The 18,707-nt window shown below is 44.3% G+C and overlaps 1 protein-coding gene across 1 annotated transcript; it reads left to right on the top strand.

The window, feature by feature from the left end:
• Window positions 1-11,743: 11,743 nt before the first annotated feature.
• On the top strand, window positions 11,744-17,827 carry LOC136469599 (uncharacterized). Its single transcript, XM_066467726.1, has 3 exons — window positions 11,744-12,063; window positions 14,960-15,234; window positions 17,805-17,827. Exons 1-3 carry the CDS (start codon window positions 11,744-11,746, stop codon window positions 17,825-17,827), a joined length of 618 nt encoding a protein of 205 aa, XP_066323823.1.
• Window positions 17,828-18,707: the final 880 nt, after the last annotated feature.

Below are 18,707 nucleotides of genomic sequence, written 5' to 3'. Positions count from 1 at the left end.
TTCCGAAAACTAGTTTGTAGGCGTTGAAATTTAAAAATCACAAATTTGAACCGTCCAAACTTTCTCAAATGAAAAGTTGACCAAAACAACAATTGTAGATCTTGAATCGTTTAACAAACTTGGTATTCAAAACTTTTCAATTTGAAGTCATTTAGAGTTCATAATACTAGAGTCAAAGTGTTGTTTTTTTATTTGACCAAATGCATTTGTAGGGGCGGCTAAATCAGGAACCGCCCCTACAAATAGGAGGGAGTATAAATAGGAGAACCGACGCACGGGAGTCAGTCTGGGCGCTGTCTTCTTCCACTGACGCCGTCAGGCTGCCCGCGCGCCTAGGGTTTCCGCCGCCAGTCCCGTGCCCGCCCCCGCGCCCTCGCCCGCCCCCGGCGCCCGGCGCTCGGCGTCCCGCACCCGTCCCCCGGCGCTCGGCGTCCCGCACCCGGCCCCCGACGCCCGCCCACACCAGCTGTAACACCCCGGTGTTATGCCTACATTTAGGCACTGCAAATCACGCATATCATGCATCATCAAGCATCCAAATCATACATGCTTAATCATGTGAATACCAATTGAAACATTGCTTTGAAACATCTGAAACATGCATGAAACCTGAATGTTCCATACACCTGTTTAAGAATTGTTTTGCCCTGAATTTTTCTTGCTAGATTAGTAAAACATGTTTGGCTACTATTGTAAATCATCTAGCAATGTTTAGTTCAATTTTTGGAGCAATGTTTGTATTCAAATTAATTCAAAAATTTGGCTTCAAAAATAAATTCCAAAAATTAGGGTTTTGAGCAAAACGTGGACTTTGATGTTACAATTCAAAATCTAGAAAGAATTTGGCTTTGGTCATAAAAGCAAAGTTGTAGAGAATTAAATTCTAAGCAACTTTCATTTTTGATACATTTTTAAAAGAGGTCATTTTCTTGCTAAAAATAATAATTTAAAGATAGCATGTAAAAATTCATTGAAAATATATATGAAAAATGTTTTTCCCTCCTTATCGGGCCGCCGCCTCGTTTCTGGCTCGCCTACCGAAGCCGGCCCAGCGCGCCAGCGAAGCCACCCGCAGCAGCGCGCCTCCCGCGCCAGCCCACCTCGCCTCGGCCCAGCCCAGCCCCGCGCGCTGGCTCCTTCTCCCGCGCGCCGCGCCGTTCCCCGCGCCACGCTCCCGACCGCGTCAGGAAGCTCCCGCCGCGTGGCGACCATGCGTCGGCGTCGCCCGCTGCGCGGCAGCCACAACCTGCGCCCGCGCCCATGCACCCGCCTTCACCTGCCGCAGCCAGTGCGCTCGCTCACTCCTGCCCGCGCTGTCTTCTTTCTCCTCCAAGAGCCGAGAGCCCCAAGCTCTGCGCTCGCCGCGCCCGCAGCTCCGCCGACGTTGAGCTCCCGCACCACCGCGCCATTCCTCGATTCCTTGCGCCCGCAACTCCGCCTCGCCCTCCTTCAAGTCACGCTCGAGCTTGCGCCGCCTTCCGAGCATAGGTCGAGCCTCCCCGCGCCTCGCCACCGACGGCCATGGCGCCGCCGTGCTCGGCCGCCATGGAAGCCGTCTTCCTTCTCTTCTCCAGCCTCGCCTAGCTATCCTACCACACTCGCCTTCTCCTTGCACATCCCGTGCGCTCGCCAGCTCACCCTGCCGTGGCCGGAGATGGCCGTCGGCCGCTGGTCGAGCCACGCCGCCGCGTAGTCTCGGCGTCGGCGTGTTCCCTTTGCTTCGGCCGAGCTGGGCCAAAGCGGCCGTGGGCCGAAGCCCTGCCAGGCCGCCGCGCTCCCTTTTCGCTCAGACCGCGCGGGCCAGAAGTGGCCATGGGCCAGCTGTTTCCCGCGGGCCGGCCCAGCATTGTTTAAATGATTTGTTTTCATTTATTCTTTATTATTTGAAATCTGAAATGGTTTGAAAAATGTTTGGGTGCTCAAATTTGCTCCAAATTTGTTGAAACAAATTTTGCTAGGTTCCTTATCATAAGATCTACTTGGTAAAATTTTTGCATGTCATTTTGGGATACTTTTCTGTAGGATTTTATTTAATCATGTATATTGCTGATAACTTGAAAAATGTGTAGAAAAATCTATAGGCTTCAGAAAAATATGAATTCAAGTTTGATAATCTTCTTATGTCATGTACTTCCTAGGAAAAATATGTTTCATGAATGTGCTGTGGGAAAAGTTTTAGGTGTAGTTCAAGTACCTTTAATGGCTGATTTTTGTTATTTTTGCTAGAGAGCAAACTTTGTATAAAACATGCATGTGATAATTTTTGTACAGTCATTGTATGCCATGAAGAACCTAGGAAAAATATTAATTCTGTTGTTTGACACTTTTCACAGTTCAAAGTATTTTTATGTACAAAATCATGCCATAGTTTGTGATTTTTGTGTAGGCTAATTCACTCATTCAAATACCATGAAAATCTGATGGTAGGCTAATTAGAGTAGTACCATGCTACTGTAATTTTCTCAGATTTTTATAAGCACCAGAAATATAGATTGCTGTTGTAGCCCTAATTAAAAAGGAAATAAAATAATCCTCTTTAATACAAGGTTAGTTAATAATAATAGCTTTGGTGTATCTTTGAGGCATTTCATAAGATATGTTGACTTAACATATTAAGTAGTAGAAGAGAATGCAGTAGATGACATGTGCTTGTAGTATAGTTTCTTGGATGATGTTGACTACCTTGCATTTAAACATATCCATTGCATTCATCTCCTTCGATGCACCGCTTGCATAATCACTTACGCACATTGCATCATACAAGATCGTAAACCGAGAACCCAGTCGTCATACCCGAGGAGCCCGAGGAGCAGCTCGAGGTGCAGCCGCAGGAAGTGCTAGAAGCCGACGAGGAGGACGTTGAGGAACTTCCGGAGTGCCCCGATCACCGCCCGAGCTTCTTCGAGAGAGGCAAGCCCCGGAGCATTTTTCTCCCGGTTTGCAATTATTTAATTAAATGCTTTACTTAATTGATGCATTACGTTCAGGAGTTGTTTGCAACCGTTGCTGCATTATACCTTGTTTACCTTTGTTATACTATATCCTTGTTACCCTGGTATCCGCAGTCGAGTCAATGCTTAGCTGGCTTAGACCGGTAGAAGTCAAGTGATTTCCTGTCACCTGTGAGCTATAGGTGGTTACCTAGATCTGCTTGGATGACTATGAAGTCATGGTATAACTAAGTGTTAAATGAAGTTGAGACCGGACGGAGACTTGCAGAGTTTTGGACTGTAGTGTTTCCGTCTGTGTCGATTAAGGACCGACCGTTTTTGGGCCTCGAGTCATGTTGAACGCATGCCTTACATTTAGCTGGCCGGATAAAGTACCTTCCGACCGCGAAGCTGGGAGATTTTTCGAGCCGAGTAGATTGCCCGCAACACACTGTGCCGGAGCAGGTGTGGTAGGACACGGGGGCGGGATGATAAGACCAAAGTGCAGTCGGTCGGCCCCCGGGTACATGTGGTTCCTGGCAAACTCGAGATTCCTGGAAAGTTGACTCGGTGATCAATATCTCACTTTAGCGGGTGAGTGAGATTTGTGTAAGGAATAAATCACCAGCTGGTTAGGAATCGATTCGAATCGCCATCGCTCCTGGATAGTGAGCACTTGACTTGAGTGACTTCATCGTAGTAAATGTTATGGAACACTTGGACAGTTATAATGAATATGACAGTATGGAAGTTGTTTAATGATCATTGGTTATCATTATCTGCTTAATTACATGTTTACTCTAGTATAGGTGCAAATCTAGTCGACAGGTTAATAATAATTAACTTGGCAAAAATGCTTTTCTAAAGGTTCTTGAAATGCTAAAAATGCTTCTTTTTGCAAATGAGTCAGCTACCCTACTAGAAAGCCCTTCATAATCCTTGGTGTCACTTATTTTCGTTTTGTCGGTTAAGTCTAGCTGAGTACCTTCTCGTACTCAGGGTTTTATTCCCACTTGTTGCAGATGGGCAGATGTATTACGGCTACTGTATCAACTGCCTGTATTCTGCGATGGGTGATGCTTAGGACCATGGGCATGGTCATTCCTTACGTCTTGTCTGATGCTTTTGTTGGAGATGATCATTCGCTGGCACTATATTTAAACTCCGCGTGAGTGTGTGTGTGGTTTGATCAAATGACTTCCGCTACTTTTATTCAAACTGGTTTTGTAATAACTATGTTGAAACTCTGATGTATCTGAGATTGCGAACTTTTATGTAATTTGTGATGGTGACCGCTAAACTTATTACGATCTTGGCTGGAATGGAAGTTGGTTTGAAATCCTTCGTGATTTTACGGACTACCGGGTCATACGGGCTTAAGTTTGCTAAATTGTCTGCTCTGGCGGATGATTTTCTTACTTAATTTCGTATAATTGGTCGGTTCTGTTATAGCTGGCATCAGAGCATGGTTTAGCATGTTACTGTTTACAAGTGTATTTAAAACAAAAAGGCATTTGGAAAACGTGATTTTAAAACTATAAAGTGTGCCAGTGATCATATCCTTTATGCCCAGTTAAGGACTTTAGGTGGCTTAATTAAGTACTGACTGGGGTTCTTGCATCATATTTCTCTTTCGTCGCTCATACGGCGTGCTATTGTATGAGTGCCACTTGTTTGAGTGGTAATGTATGGATCAATTGCCTCTACGCATCGGTAAGTGTGAGCTGTGAGAGCATGATCGGATACACCGCCGATCTAGGGTGAATGCTTTTATGATGCTGGAGTAATTACATGTTCTACGCATGTTTTACAAAGGTATCTCATGTATGGGTCTTCCGTCTGTGGAGGCAATGCCATCAATAGGACGATGGTTCGGGTAGTTACTACCGTTGTACACGTATCTGGGGATTCGTGTAGAGCGAGTAGATAAAAGTTACTACTTTTTATGTATTCATTGGGAATTGGGCTGAAATGAATCTTCTGCAGGTACATAACAACGCTATCGTGTAGAACGTATTAGCTACGTATTGAGAGATCGTTGTATGCCACCGAATTCGTCGTTAGAAATTATTATTTCCTAAGTTTGTGAGAACGTACAGCATGTACATACATCATGTTACTTGTGCATTTCATTCATCTCATGCATTCCTCCCCTTATAAATTGATTATCTCATTTTGATAAAAGTTGTATCACCTAAAATATGTTTCCCCGAGGTAATGAAAGAACTTTTGCTACAGATGGCCCGCACAAAGCAGACCACCCGTAAGTCCACCGGAGGAAGAGCACCCCGACGTCCGTTGGCCCTGAGGGAGCACCGCACCACGGACACCTTCTTGAGCGAGTTTGGCATGCCAACTTTGCTTTGGAGAGTGCTCTATGATGTGGGGTACCCAGAGGGTCAAGAGCCGGTGTACTCTTGGAACGAGAGCCAGTTAGCAGAGGATGGACTCGCAGTAGTGGAGATCATGGTTCCTGCTCTCGGTGATGCTCCAGATTGGGATGGTTGGCATTTGGAGTTTGAGGGTCGCACTCCAGCTGAGGGTGCAGAGGGAGCAGCCTTCCGTGTCATCAGGGACATTATGAGCAGATTTCCTAGTGAGCTTGCAGCAGCTCTGGCTGGTACTTTTCCTAGGGATGATCCTTGTGATGCCATTTGGGTTCAGCCTCAAGGAAGTGCGTTAGTCAGAGGTCCAGCTGAAGGATAGGCTAGCGACAACCAGGCAATGAGTGCTATGTTCGCCGCCATCAGAGCGTATGAAGGTCTCGAGAGTACCTACTGGACTTTGACTGGCTTGCGTAGTGAGGATAAGCTCAAAGGGAAGAAGCAGAAGAAGAGATAGGCACATGCTATAGCTAGCTTGCAGGAGCAGTTGGCTAATATGAACTTACAGCGAGATCAGGCGGTTGAGAGAGGTGATAGAGCTATGCAGCGAGTGCATACGTTGACTCAAGCCAACAATAATGCAGATCGCATGATTGGACAGCTGGTTCAGGAAAGGAATGAAGCCTAGAACGCAAGAAACCTTTTGCTGCAGAGGGTCGATGAGCTAGAGGAATACAACGGCAACCTGCACGAGGAGTTTCACGCGCTCTACAATGGGGTTGGCCCATATGCTCCACCGAACGCCGCTGGCATGGACATCGACGACGACAACCAGGATGAGCCTGCAGTTTCACCTGGAGGCGATGGTGATGTCTCCGATCCCGATGATGGCCCCGAGGAGTAGGCTAGTTGCCTTGCGCTAGTATCTAGGTCCTACCGAGATGACCTTTCTTTTGTTGGCATGTAATCTATCGTATGTTGTTTCGAACATATGAGACTTGGTATGTGGTTGGAACTTGATTTTCGAATGCGATATCTGAACGCATAAAAAGTCCAGTGTATGTATGCTGGCAATTTGATTGTATGGACGCGATGTTTGCCATTTAAGTAATTCGATTAAGTGCTGTTGTTTTAATTGGGATGCGATTGTTGTGCCTCTGTTTTATTGCATGAATTTATTCTCTCCAGTAAATTCAGTACGACATAATTTTTCCTTCACTCGCAATTATTACAGCTTCACTCAATCGTTACTTGTTGCTGAAATATGCAGATGACAAACACTCGCCGAACCACGTATGAGGCCGCTGAGCCCGGTGCCAACGGTGCGGGGACTGGTGGTGGTGGTGGAAACCACGGCAACAACAATGAACCTCCCCATGAACCGCATTTGCCACCTCCTCTCCCGTTTACCCCCGAGATGTTTCTCGCACAGCTGCTCGGGAGTCAGCGCAATGCGGAACAATCCCAGAAGAACATGGAAGATTTTCTGCGCACCATCGCCAACAACGTTCAATGTGGTAACAATCAAGGCGGTGGCATGGGAGTGAACCAATATAGCAGCTTCAAAGATTTCATGGACACCAGGCCACCAGTATTCAAGGAAGCAACAGAGCCACTCGATGCTGAGGAATGGATCAACACGATGGAAGATAAATTCCGTGTGTTGAGGATGACTGAGGTTCTAAAAATGGAGTATGCTGCACTTCAATTGCAAGGACCGGCGGGAATGTGGTGGAAGCACCATCGCACCACCTTCCCTCCAAATGCTCAAATTTCTTGGAGAGAGTTTGCTGAGGCCTTCCGTGGAGTCTATATTCCACCCGGGCTGACAGAGATGAAGTTGGGAGAGTTTCTGGCATTGAACCAGGGCACCAAGACCGTGACGCAATACCTACATGCCTTCAACAACTTGTGTCGCTATGCTCCCGACATGGTGGACACAGATGCTAAAAGAATAGCCAGTTTTAAGAGGGGTCTCAATCCAAAAATGATGAAGCATGTTGGTACCAACAACCGCGTCAGATTCAATGACTTCATCAGCGACTGTCTGAAGCAGGAGAAGAATAACAACGCCAGCACCGCAGCCAAGACACGCAAGAGAGCCTTTGAAGGTGGTCCGTCGCAAGCTAGAGCACCTATGGGAGGTCGTCCTCCATATCGCCCATCGGCACCTGGCGCTAGATTCAGGCCACCTCAGCCAAGAAGTCAGAATTTCCGTGGACCTCAAAAGCCGTACAAGATGGCAGTACAACCCAACAAAGCAGCTGCAACTGCGGTACAAGGCAGTTCCAAGGGAGCTATGGGATCTGCCGGGACAGTGAGAGGACCCTGCTATAACTGTGATCAACCCGGCCATTTCTCGAGGTTTTGTCCGTACCCACCCAAGAAGAAGCAGCAAACTTATAATGCTAGAGTGCATAGTACAACAGTGGATGAAATTCCAGAGGGAGAGCCCGTCACTGCTGGTAAGTTTCCTGTCAACAAAAACCCTGCAGTTGTTCTATTTGATTCTGGATCATCGCATTCTTTTATGAGTCAAGTATTTGCACAGAAACATGGACAACTATGCACAGAATTGGGTTATGGGTACCGTATAAGTTCAGCAGGGGCTGATGTTTTGACCAACTAGATGGTTCGAGGGGCAACCCTTGAATTAGGTAGCAGGAAGTTCCGAGTGAACTTGATAGTTATGCTTGGGTTAGTCTTGGATGTCATTATAGGGATGAATTGGATGAAGGATTGGGGAGCGGTCATAGATACTAGAAGTCGAGTACTTACCCTTAAAGATCCACTAGGAGAGGGTACTTTCCAAGTACCATTGCCTCGGAGAACAGACCTTATAAGTGTTACATGTGCTACGATAGTCATTCCTATTCATCAGATTCTGATAGTGTGTGAATTTCCGGATGTATTCCCGGATGAGCTACCTGGTCTTCCGCCGGATGGGGAGATTGAGTTTGGAATTGAGTTAGTCCCTGGAACGGCTCCGATTTCAAGGAGACCCTATCGGATGCCTCCAGATGAGTTAGCTGAGCTGAAGAAGCAATTAGAAGATTTGTCAAAAAAGGGGTTTATTCGGCCAAGCAAGTCTAAATGGGGATGTCCCGCCTTATTTGTGAAAAAGAAGAAAGAGGGCACGTTGAGAATGTGCGTAGATTATAGGCCACTCAACGCTGTGACCATCAAGAATAAATATCCCTTGCCACATATTGATGTTCTGTTTGACCAATTATCCAATGCCAAGGTGTTCTCAAAAATAGATTTGAGATCCGGTTATCATCAGATCAAGATTAGGCCACAGGATATACCAAAAACTGCATTTTCCACCAGATACGGGTTGTATGAGTATCTTGTCATGTCTTTTGGCTTGACAAATGCTCCTGCATACTTTATGTTTTTAATGAATACCGTTTTCATGCCAGAATTGGATAAATTTGTGGTAGTGTTCATCGATGACATTCTGGTGTACTCCGAGAACGAGAAAGATCATGAAGAGCATCTGAGAACTGTCTTGACCAGACTTAGAGATCATCAATTGTATGCTAAGTTTAGCAAATGCGAATTCTGGTTGAAGGAAGTTCCTTTCCTTGGTCACATTCTGTTAGAGAATGGGGTTTCAGTCGATCCAAGTAAGGTGCAAGAAGTTATGAATTGGAAAGCACCGACCACAGTTCCTGAGATTAGAAGTTTCTTAGGACTAGCCGGTTATTACCGTCGCTTTATACCAGATTTCTCGAAGATCGCCAAACCGATGACGAGCCTCCTATAGAAGGATCACAAGTTTGTGTGGACAGAGGAGTGTGAAGCAGCTTTCCACACTTTGTGGAAACTGTTGACCACTGCTCCTATTCTAGCACAACCAGATATCGAGAAACCATTTGATGTGTTTTGCGACGCATCGAAGACTGGATTGGGTTGTGTTCTTATGCAAGAAAGGAGAGTCATAGCTTATGCATCACGTCAATTGAGAAAGCACGAGGTCAACTATCCAACACATGATCTTGAACTTGCTGCAGTTGTGCACGCCCTCAAAATTTGGAGACATTATCTACTTGATAATGTGTGCAATATTTTCATGGATCACAAGAGTCTTAAGTATATCTTTACCCAACCAGAGCTAAACATGAGACATCACATATGGTTGGAATTGATAAAGGATTACAACTTGAATGTGCAATATCATCCTGGTAAAGCCAATGTAGTGGCAGATGCTTTGAGCAGAAAGTCACATTACTTGAATGTGCAGCCATTACTTGAAGATGGGTTCGATCTAATGCATCCTGCTGTGTTACATAGTATTCAGATTAGTTGCTCTTTGGAGAGTAAGATAATAGAAGGCCAGAAAACTGACAAGGGGATATTCCACATCAAAGAGAAAATAAAAGAAAAGCCGTCTCAACACTTTAAAGTGGATGAACAGGGCGTGTTGTGGTTTGACAACCATCTTGTGGTTCCCAAGGATCGAGAGCTTAGGAATAAACTCATGGATGAAGCTCACCTTTCTAAGCTATCTATCCATCCCGGAAGTAGTAAGATGTATCAAGAATTAAGATCACGCTATTGGTGGACCAAAATGAAGAAAGAAATTACAGCCTATGTTGCCAGATGTGACACATGTTGTCGAGTGAAAGCCATTCACATGAAACCTGCCAGTATGTTGCAACCATTATCAGTCCCTAGTTGGAAGTGGGACGATATCAGTATGGATTTTATCACGGGTTTGCCCACTACCCAAAAGGACATGATTCGATTTGGGTAATTATGGATCGTCTTACCAAGACCGCTCATTTCCTACCTGTCAAAACAACTTATCGACCACCTCAATATGCCGAGAAGTATGTCGCAGAAATTGTGAGGTTGCATGGTATACCAAAGACCATAGTATCTGATAGAGGCTCACAGTTCACGGCTCATTTTTGGGAACATTTACACAAAGGCTTAGGAACTAGTTTGATTCGTAGTACCGCTTATCATCCTCAGACAGATGGTCAGACTGAACGAGTGAATGCTGTTTTGGAGGATATGTTAAGAGCCTGTGTATTGTCTTCTAAGGGATCATGGGAGTCATGGTTACCATTAGCCGAGTTTTCTTATAATAATAGCTATCAAGAAAGCATCAAGATGGCCCCATTCGAAGCTTTATATGGCAGAAAATGTAGAACACCATTGAATTGGGTCGAGCCTAGTGATAGAAGGTATTATGGCATTGACTTTGTAGAAGAAGCCGAGAAGAAAGTTCATATTATTCAGCAGAATATGAAAGCTGCCCAATCACGTCAGAAAAGCTATGCAGACAAAAGAAGGAGACCCCTTGCATTTGAAGTTGGTGACTATGTTTATCTGAAAGTCACGCCAATGAAGAAGAAAAGGTTTGGAATCCGAAGAAAGCTTGCCGCGAGATTCGTAGGACCATACAAGATCTTGGAGCAAAGAGGTCCGGTAGCCTATAAGTTAGAGTTACCTGAGACAATGAGTACAGTTTTCCTAGTTTTCCATGTATCACATCTCAAGAAATGTTTGCGTGTTCTGGAGGAAAGAATAGAATCTCGAGGTATTCAACTCAAATCAGATTTGGTGTATCGTGAGCAACCAGTCCGAGTGTTAGACACTAAGGAACGTGCTACTCGGAATAGTGTGGTGAAAACATACAAGATACAGTGGGATCATCATGATGAGGGAGATGCAACTTGGGAAACAGGAGAGTATCTACAAAAAGCTTATGAAGAATTTTATAACAATTGGTTCGTAACCCAAATCTCGGGACGAGATTTTTATAAGGGGGGAGGGCTGTAACACCTCGGTGTTATGCCTACATTTAGGCACTGCAAATCACGCATATCATGCATCATCAAGCATCCAAATCATACATGCTTAATCATGTGAATACCAATTGAAACATTGCTTTGAAACATCTGAAACATGCATGAAACCTGAATGTTGCATACACCTGTTTAAGAATTGTTTTGCCCCGAATTTTTCTTGCTAGATTAGTAAAACATGTTTGGATACTATTGTAAATCATCTAGCAATGTTTAGTTCAATTTTTGGAGCAATGTTTGTATTCAAATTAATTCAAAAATTTGGCTTCAAAAATAAATTCCAAAAATTAGGGTTTTGAGCTAAACGTGGACTTTGATGTTACAATTCAAAATCTAGAAAGAATTTGGCTTTGGTCATAAAAGCAAAGTTGTAGAGAATTAAATTCTAAGCAACTTTCATTTTTGATACATTTTTAAAAGAGGTCATTTTCTTGCTCAAAATAATAATTTAAAGATAGCATGTAAAAATTCATTGAAAATATATATGAAAAATGTTTTTCCCTCCTTATCAGGCCGCCGCCTCGTTTCTGGCCCACCTGCCGAAGCTGACCCAACGCGCCAGTGAAGCCGCCCGCAGCAGCGCGCCTCCCGCGCCAGCCCACCTCGCCTCGACCCAGCCCAGCCCCACGCGCTAGCTCCTTCTCCCGCGCGCCGCGCCGTTCCCCGCGCCATGCTCCCGACCGCATCAGGAAGCTCCTGCCGCGTGGCGACCATGCGTCGGCGTCGCCCGCCGCGCGGCAGCCACAACCTACGCCCGCGCCCACGCGCCTGCCTTCACCTGCCGCAGCCAGTGCGCTCGCTCACTCCCGCCCGTGCTGTCTTCTTTCTTCTCCAAGAGCCGAGAGCCCCAAGCTCTGCGCTCGCCGCGCCCGCAGCTCCGCCGGCGTCGAGCTCCCGCACCACCGCGCCATTCCCCGATTCCTCACGCCTGCAACTCCGCCTCGCCCTCCTTCAAGTCGCGCTCGAGCTTGCGCCGCCTTCCGAGCACAGGTCGAGCCTCCCCGCGCCTCGCCACCGACGGCCATGGCGCCGCCGTGCTCGGCCGCCATGGAAGCCGTCTTCCTTCTCTTCTCCAGCCTCGCCTAGCTACCCTACCACACTCGCCTTCTCCTCGCACATCCCGTGCGCTCGCCAGCTCACCCTGTCGTGGCCGGAGATGGCCGCCGGCCGCTGGCCGAGCCGCGCCGCCGCGTACTCTCGGCGTCGGTGTGTTCCCTTTGCTTCGGCCGAGCTGGGCCAAAGCGGCCGTGGGCCGAAGCCCTGCCAGGCCGCCGCGCTCCCTTTTCGCTCGGACCGCGCGGGCCAGAAGTGACCATGGGCCAGCTATTTCCCGTGGGCCGGCCCAGCATTGTTTAAATGATTTGTTTTCATTTATTCTTTATTATTTGAAATTTGAAATGGTTTGAAAAATGTTTGGGTGCTCAAATTTGCTCCAAATTTGTTGAAACAAATTTTGCTAGGTTCCTTATCATCAGATCTACTTGGTAAAATTAATGCATGTCATTTTGGGATACTTTTCTGTAGGATTTTATTTAATCATGTATATTGCTGATAACTTGAAAAATGTGTAGAAGAATCTATAAGCTTCAGAAAAATATGAATTCAAGTTTGATAATCTTCTTATGTCATGTACTTCCTAGGAAAAATATGTTTCATGCATGTGCTGTGGGAAAAGTTTTAGGTGTACTTCAAGTACCTTTAATGGCTGATTTTTGTTATTTTTGCTAGAGAGCAAACTTTGTATAAAACATGCATGTGATAATTTTTGTACAGTCATTGTATGCCATGAAGAACCTAGGAAAAATATTAATTCTGTTGTTTGACACTTTTCACAGTTCAAAGTATTTTTATGTACAAAATCATGCCATAGTTTGTGATTTTTGTGTAGGCTAATTCACTCATTCAAATACCATGAAAATCTGATGGTAGACTAATTAGAGTAGTACCATGCTACTGTAATTTTCTCAGATTTTTATAAGCACCAGAAATATAGATTGCTGTTGCAGCCCTAATTAAAAGGAAATAAAATAATCCTCTTTAATACAAGGTTAGTTAATAATAATAGCTTTGGTGTATCTTTGAGGCATTTCATAAGATATGTTGACTTAACATATTAAGTAGTAGAAGAGAATGCAGTAGATGACATGTGCTTGTAGTATAGTTTCTTAGATGATGTTAACTACCTTGCATTTAAACATATCCATTGCATTCATCTCCTTCGATGCACCGTTTGCATAATCACTTACGCGCATTGCATCATACAGGATCGCAAACCGAGAACCCAGTCGTCATACCCGAGGAGCCCGAGGAGCAGCTCGAGGTGCAGCCGTAGGAAGTGCCAGAAGCCGACGAGGAGGACGTTGAGGAACTTCCGGAGTGCCCCGATCACCGCCTGAGCTCCTTCGAGAGAGGCAAGCCCCGGAGCATTTTTCTCCCGGTTTGCAATTATTTAATTAAATGCTTTACTTAATTGATGCATTATGTTCAGGAGTTGTTTGCAACCGTTGCTGCATTATACCTTGTTTACCTTTGTTATACTATATCCTTGTTACCCTGGTATCCGCAGTCGAGTCAATGCTTAGCTGGCTTAGACCGGTAGAAGTCAGGTGATTTCCTGTCACCTGCGAGCTATAGGTGGTTACCTGGATCTGCTTGGATGACTATGAAGTCATGGTATAACTAAGTGTTAAATGAAGTTGAGACCGGACGGAGACTTACAGAGTTTTGGACTGTAGTGTTTCCGTCTGTGTCGATTAAGGACCGACCGTTGTTGGGCCTCGAGTCATGTTGAACGCATGCCTTACATTTAGCTGGCCGGATAAAGTACCTTCCGACCGTGAAGCTGGGAGATTTTTCGGGCCGAGTAGATTGCCCGCAACGCACTGTGCCGGAGCAGGTGTGGTAGGACACGGGGGCGGGATGATAAGACCAAAGTGCAGTCGGTCGGCCCCCGGGTACATGTGGTTCCTGGCAAACCCGAGATTCCTGGAAAGTTGACTCGGTGATCAATATCTCACTTTAGCGGGTGAGTGAGGTTTGTGTAAGGAATAAATCACCAGCTGGTTAGGAATCGATTCGAATCGCCATCGCTCCTGGATAGTGAGCACTTGACTTGAGTGACTTCATCGTAGTAAATGTTATGGAACACTTGGACAGTTATAATGAATATGACAGTATGGAAGTTGTTTAATGATCATTGGTTATCATTATCTGCTTAATCACATGTTTACTCTAGTATAGGTGCAAATCTAGTCGACAGGTTAATAATAATTAACTTGGCAAAAATGCTTTTCTAAAGGTTCTTGAAATGCTAAAAATGCTTCTTTTTGCAAATGAGTCAGCTACCCTACTAGAAAGCCCTTCATAATCCTTGGTGTCACTTATTTTCGTTTTGTCGGTTAAGTCTAGCTGAGTACCTTCTCGTACTCAGGGTTTTATTCCCACTTGTTGCAGATGGGCAGATGTATTACGGCTACTGTATCAACTGCCTGTATCCTACGATGGGTGATGCTTAGGACCATGGGCATGGTCATTCCTTACGTCTCGTCTGATGCTTTTGTTGGAGATGATCATTCGCTGGCACTATATTTAAACTCTGCGTGAGTGTGTGTGTGGTTTGATCAAATGACTTCCGCTACTTTTATTCGAACTAGTTTTGTAATAACTATGTTGAAACTCTGATGTATCTGAGATTGCGAACTTTTATGTAATTTGTGATGGTGATCGCTAAACTTATTACGATCTTGGCTGGAATGGAAGTTGGTTTGAAATCCTTCGTGATTTCACGGACTACCAGGTTATACGGGCTTAAGTTTGCTAAATTGTCTGCTCTGGCGGATGATTTTCTTACTTAATTTCGTATAATTGGTCGGTTCTGTTACACCAGCCCCCGATCCCGCGCCCGTGCCCGTGCCCGCCCCCGGCGCCCGGCGCTCGGCGTCCTGCACCCGGCCCCCGGCGCCCACCCCCGCGCGCCGACCCCCGTCGTCCCACGCTCGGCCCCCGGCGCCCTCCCCCGCGCGCTGGCCGACCCCCGGCGTCCCACGCCCGGCCCCCGGCGCCCGCCCCCGCACGCCGACACCCGCACCCGGTCCCCGGCGCCCGCCCCCGCGTGCCGACCCCCGGCGTCCCGCGACCGGCCCCCGACGCCCTCATTTTCAGGTATTCATCGTTTTCAAGTTATGAACCGAATCCTTACTGTCTTGCATTGGATAGCCAGAAAGTTTAGGTGGTCCTGTATTTGATGCATCTCTAGTCTTACAAGCAATATCTTGTGCAAAAACTCAAAATTCTTGCACCTCATACATGCCCATTTTTTGTGTGCTGTGCTGCAACATGGCGTTTGAGAGACCACTGAGGTTTTTCTTTTGTCCATATTACTTTGTTGCCTTGCTTTGGTGTAATCACTTTGAGTTTTGGGGGCTTCTGCACACAATTACTAGTTAGTGCCCTATTATGATTCTTCTTGTAGCCATATATGCACCATGCTCCCATGAAAAGAAGTTTGTTTATCATGTGTTCATGAATTAAAGAAAAAGTATTTCTTCATCCTTGCTGCTATTTCCATCAAACAGACTGAAATATTTGATAAGACATTTTCATATATCTAGTGTGGATGATAACTTAGAGATGAAGTGTAGGACGGTGATACATACATTTGGAGTTTAGTATTTAGTTTAGCAATGGCCACCCCTAGTTTCTTCATTTTTCTTAATAACATACAGTAATCCATGGCTAAATTGGTTCATGCATCATTAGTCCCCCCCTCCAAATTTATTGATGGGCCCCCATCTTCTTTATGTTTGCAACGTTCAACTACCAGATAGATATATGCACCTGAGAGGTCCGATATGTTTGTTGACTTATATTAAATTCATTCAAGAATTAGCACAACTAAACTAGACGACGGATCGGATGGATGCCTTGTGTTTTTCTTTATGATTCAGCATGTCTGTTTGTTCCGTTGATGAGGCCAGGCAAAGCGGCACCATGCTTGGTTGTTGGTGGGTACTGCCCTGCCCCAGTGCCCCCCAAACTACTCAACTACTATTTGTGATGATCACTATATATGCTGTTTGAACGTTGGCATTGGGTATATATTCAGCTGGTTACGCGTTGTTTTCGGGGGCAGTTCGTTGATGATCACTATACTTGTGATGATTGTCGGCAGCCTCATCCCATCCGATCCATAGCTTGACGCTGACAAGGACATGACCTGACCACCCAACATATATATAAACACAAACGCACATATTTAAAGTATGGGAGTAGTCCTAGCAGTAGTAATCTAGTGGTGGTATGCTTTATGTTACTACTGATGACTACTGCTTGCTAACTATCACTACAGAATAATGTAAATTTTACTGCATATTGCCTTTTGAGGCGTTGTTTCTGTGGCACTCTGATCTGTTGCAGACCTAAACGTCCACACAGCCAGATTTAGGAAAGTTCATCATGTCAATCAAGTTATTTTGCTCCATTCTTATACACTTGGTTACTTTCCTAGAATAAGGATTTATTTTGGGGTCAGGGTTCCAGGGATCCGTTACGGGTTACATTTTTGGACTTGGTTGATCTATGAATCTCTGATCTTCTATATGTTTAATGATTCTATATGAAAGGACCATTCCTATAAGCTGAAATAGTTCTTTTCTGCTCTTACAATTTTACTAGATAAACTTGAGTTGAAAATCAGTAAAGTTGAGTTGAAAAATCAGTAAGCACACATTACTGTTTAATAAGGAAACCGAAAGTTCAGAAAACCAAAAATAGTAATCAGTCAGTCAGAATTACTACAAACTAGTTTTACATGTGGTAACTTGATATAGGAAAACAAAACATAATGCTAGTTGCCATTTGTCCTATACATCTCAAACTCCCAATATCATTATTGCCTATTTTAGACTTTCCATAAATACTTGTGATTGTGGGCATCCATTGAACATGGTAACTGACCAAACGATGAAAGATGAAGGGAGTTCTATTCTATCTGGTGTGCAATCTTCTTTTGGCAGCGTGCATTGATATTAGAAGTCATATTCTTCATGTATTGACCATACAAATCTGCAGAAATTAATCACCAACATAAATAAATTCGTAATTGTTGCCTTGCTTAAAGAAAATTCAGATTAGAGTTCATTCAAATAAAATTCAGAAATAAGCTGATTTGGCGAGTTTGATGGTGAACTCAGTGTCCAACTAGAGAAAACAATGTCATGTTAATTCAACCTGCTTGCTCTGCTTGGTAAGGCATTTGAAACCATATAAAGCAATGTGCTGATGCCGACAACAATGTACAACCATTTAAAACAATGATCTTTTAGCTATTATATATTTTTGGCCCTGGTATATAGTTCCAGCAGCCCTTTTCTTCTCATATGCTTGCTAAATTGAGTGATTCAATTATTGCATATGTTTCTTTGCACTGCCACTCGACACATGGCTCCTATTTGAACTTAACAGAAATGTGTTAACCTTGCAGCTGCTAACTTCGACTCTAGTACATCATCAACCTGCAAAAGGACCGTTCCTATAAGCTAAAATAGTTCTTTTCTGCTCTTACAATTTTACTAGATAAACTTGAGTTGAAAATCAGTAAAGATAATTTTTAGGAATAAGTATTTTTTGGAATGCTTAATTTTTATTGTTCTTGATTCTAGTTTCCTCTAGTAATTTGTTAGTCATGTTTGTTATATGTAGTTTTTGACATGTTTGCTGAACCAAATATGCAGAGAATGGTGTTAGTGCACATTGAGGGGTATCACTCTCTTTGATTTTTAGCTTTGTGAATGTATTGATTTAGGTCAGAAAATGTGACAAGTGTGCAAGAGGGCTCACTGAAACATAAGTCTGTAGGTTAAGTCTGTCTCACTCATTTGGGTGTATTTGGGATGTAGTGTTCTCTGGCCATAAAAAAGAAACAACTATGATATACTTTAGGAGACTAATAGTTCATAATCCATCATCTATCCTTAGAGTAAGCACATCACCCATTTCATTTTAAAGCTGCAACTTTTCTAGAACTAGGATTCTGAATGCATCTTGATTGAAAACTTCTGGTTTCAGTAATTGTGTATGCAAGTCACTTTCTACTTTCTAATATTCTTCCATATGAGATGGAGCTAACATATTTCAGTAAAAATTCCCAACAACAGCATACTAAATTCAAGTAGTTGTTATCAGTACCTTTATCTGTTCAGAGTATTTTCTACTTATGTAGTGAGTAAACTTTTACTTCTTTCTTCTGATGGAGTCTGGCTACTAATTGTTGTACTAATTGTTGTACAATTCTAATAGTCTTCTCTTTTTTTGATAATCTTAGCATTGCTGTAGCTTGGGGGCATAGGACCAGTGGGCCACTACTATTTTTGGCTAGTTTTGCCATCATCTACTGCTTTATGTTTGCTAAGCAGTTGTTGCTTTTTTTGCCAAATCTCCCCTCTCCTCTCCTCTCCTTTGTTTTGCCGATGATGAAATTGTCCAAGTCCATACATTATATGGAATATGAGCTGATGGTCAAGAACTTGTGAGGAACTTGACATCATTAGCAGCCGCCCCTACATTACCTTCTCCTCTCTTCTCTGTTATGATGCCTTGATGCTCCAAGTTCAAGATCAGATGATGATTGACATGTT

The sequence above is a fragment of the Miscanthus floridulus genome, chromosome 8 (genome assembly GCF_019320115.1).
Source record: "Miscanthus floridulus cultivar M001 chromosome 8, ASM1932011v1, whole genome shotgun sequence".
Classification (NCBI taxonomy): Eukaryota; Viridiplantae; Streptophyta; class Magnoliopsida; order Poales; family Poaceae; genus Miscanthus; species Miscanthus floridulus.
This window is presented reverse-complemented; position numbering and strand designations above follow the sequence as displayed.

Coding starts and splice junctions, on each gene's coding strand:
- LOC136469599 (XM_066467726.1), top strand. CDS start 11,744: ATGCTCCCGACCGCATCAGGAAGCTCCTGCCGCGTGGCGACCATGCGT. Junction 12,064..14,959: donor GCGCCGCCTTCCGAGCACAG/GTCGAGCCTCCC, acceptor CTGTTACACCAG/CCCCCGATCCCGCGCCCGTG. Junction 15,235..17,804: donor CCCGACGCCCTCATTTTCAG/GTATTCATCGTT, acceptor CCAAATATGCAG/AGAATGGTGTTAGTGCACAT.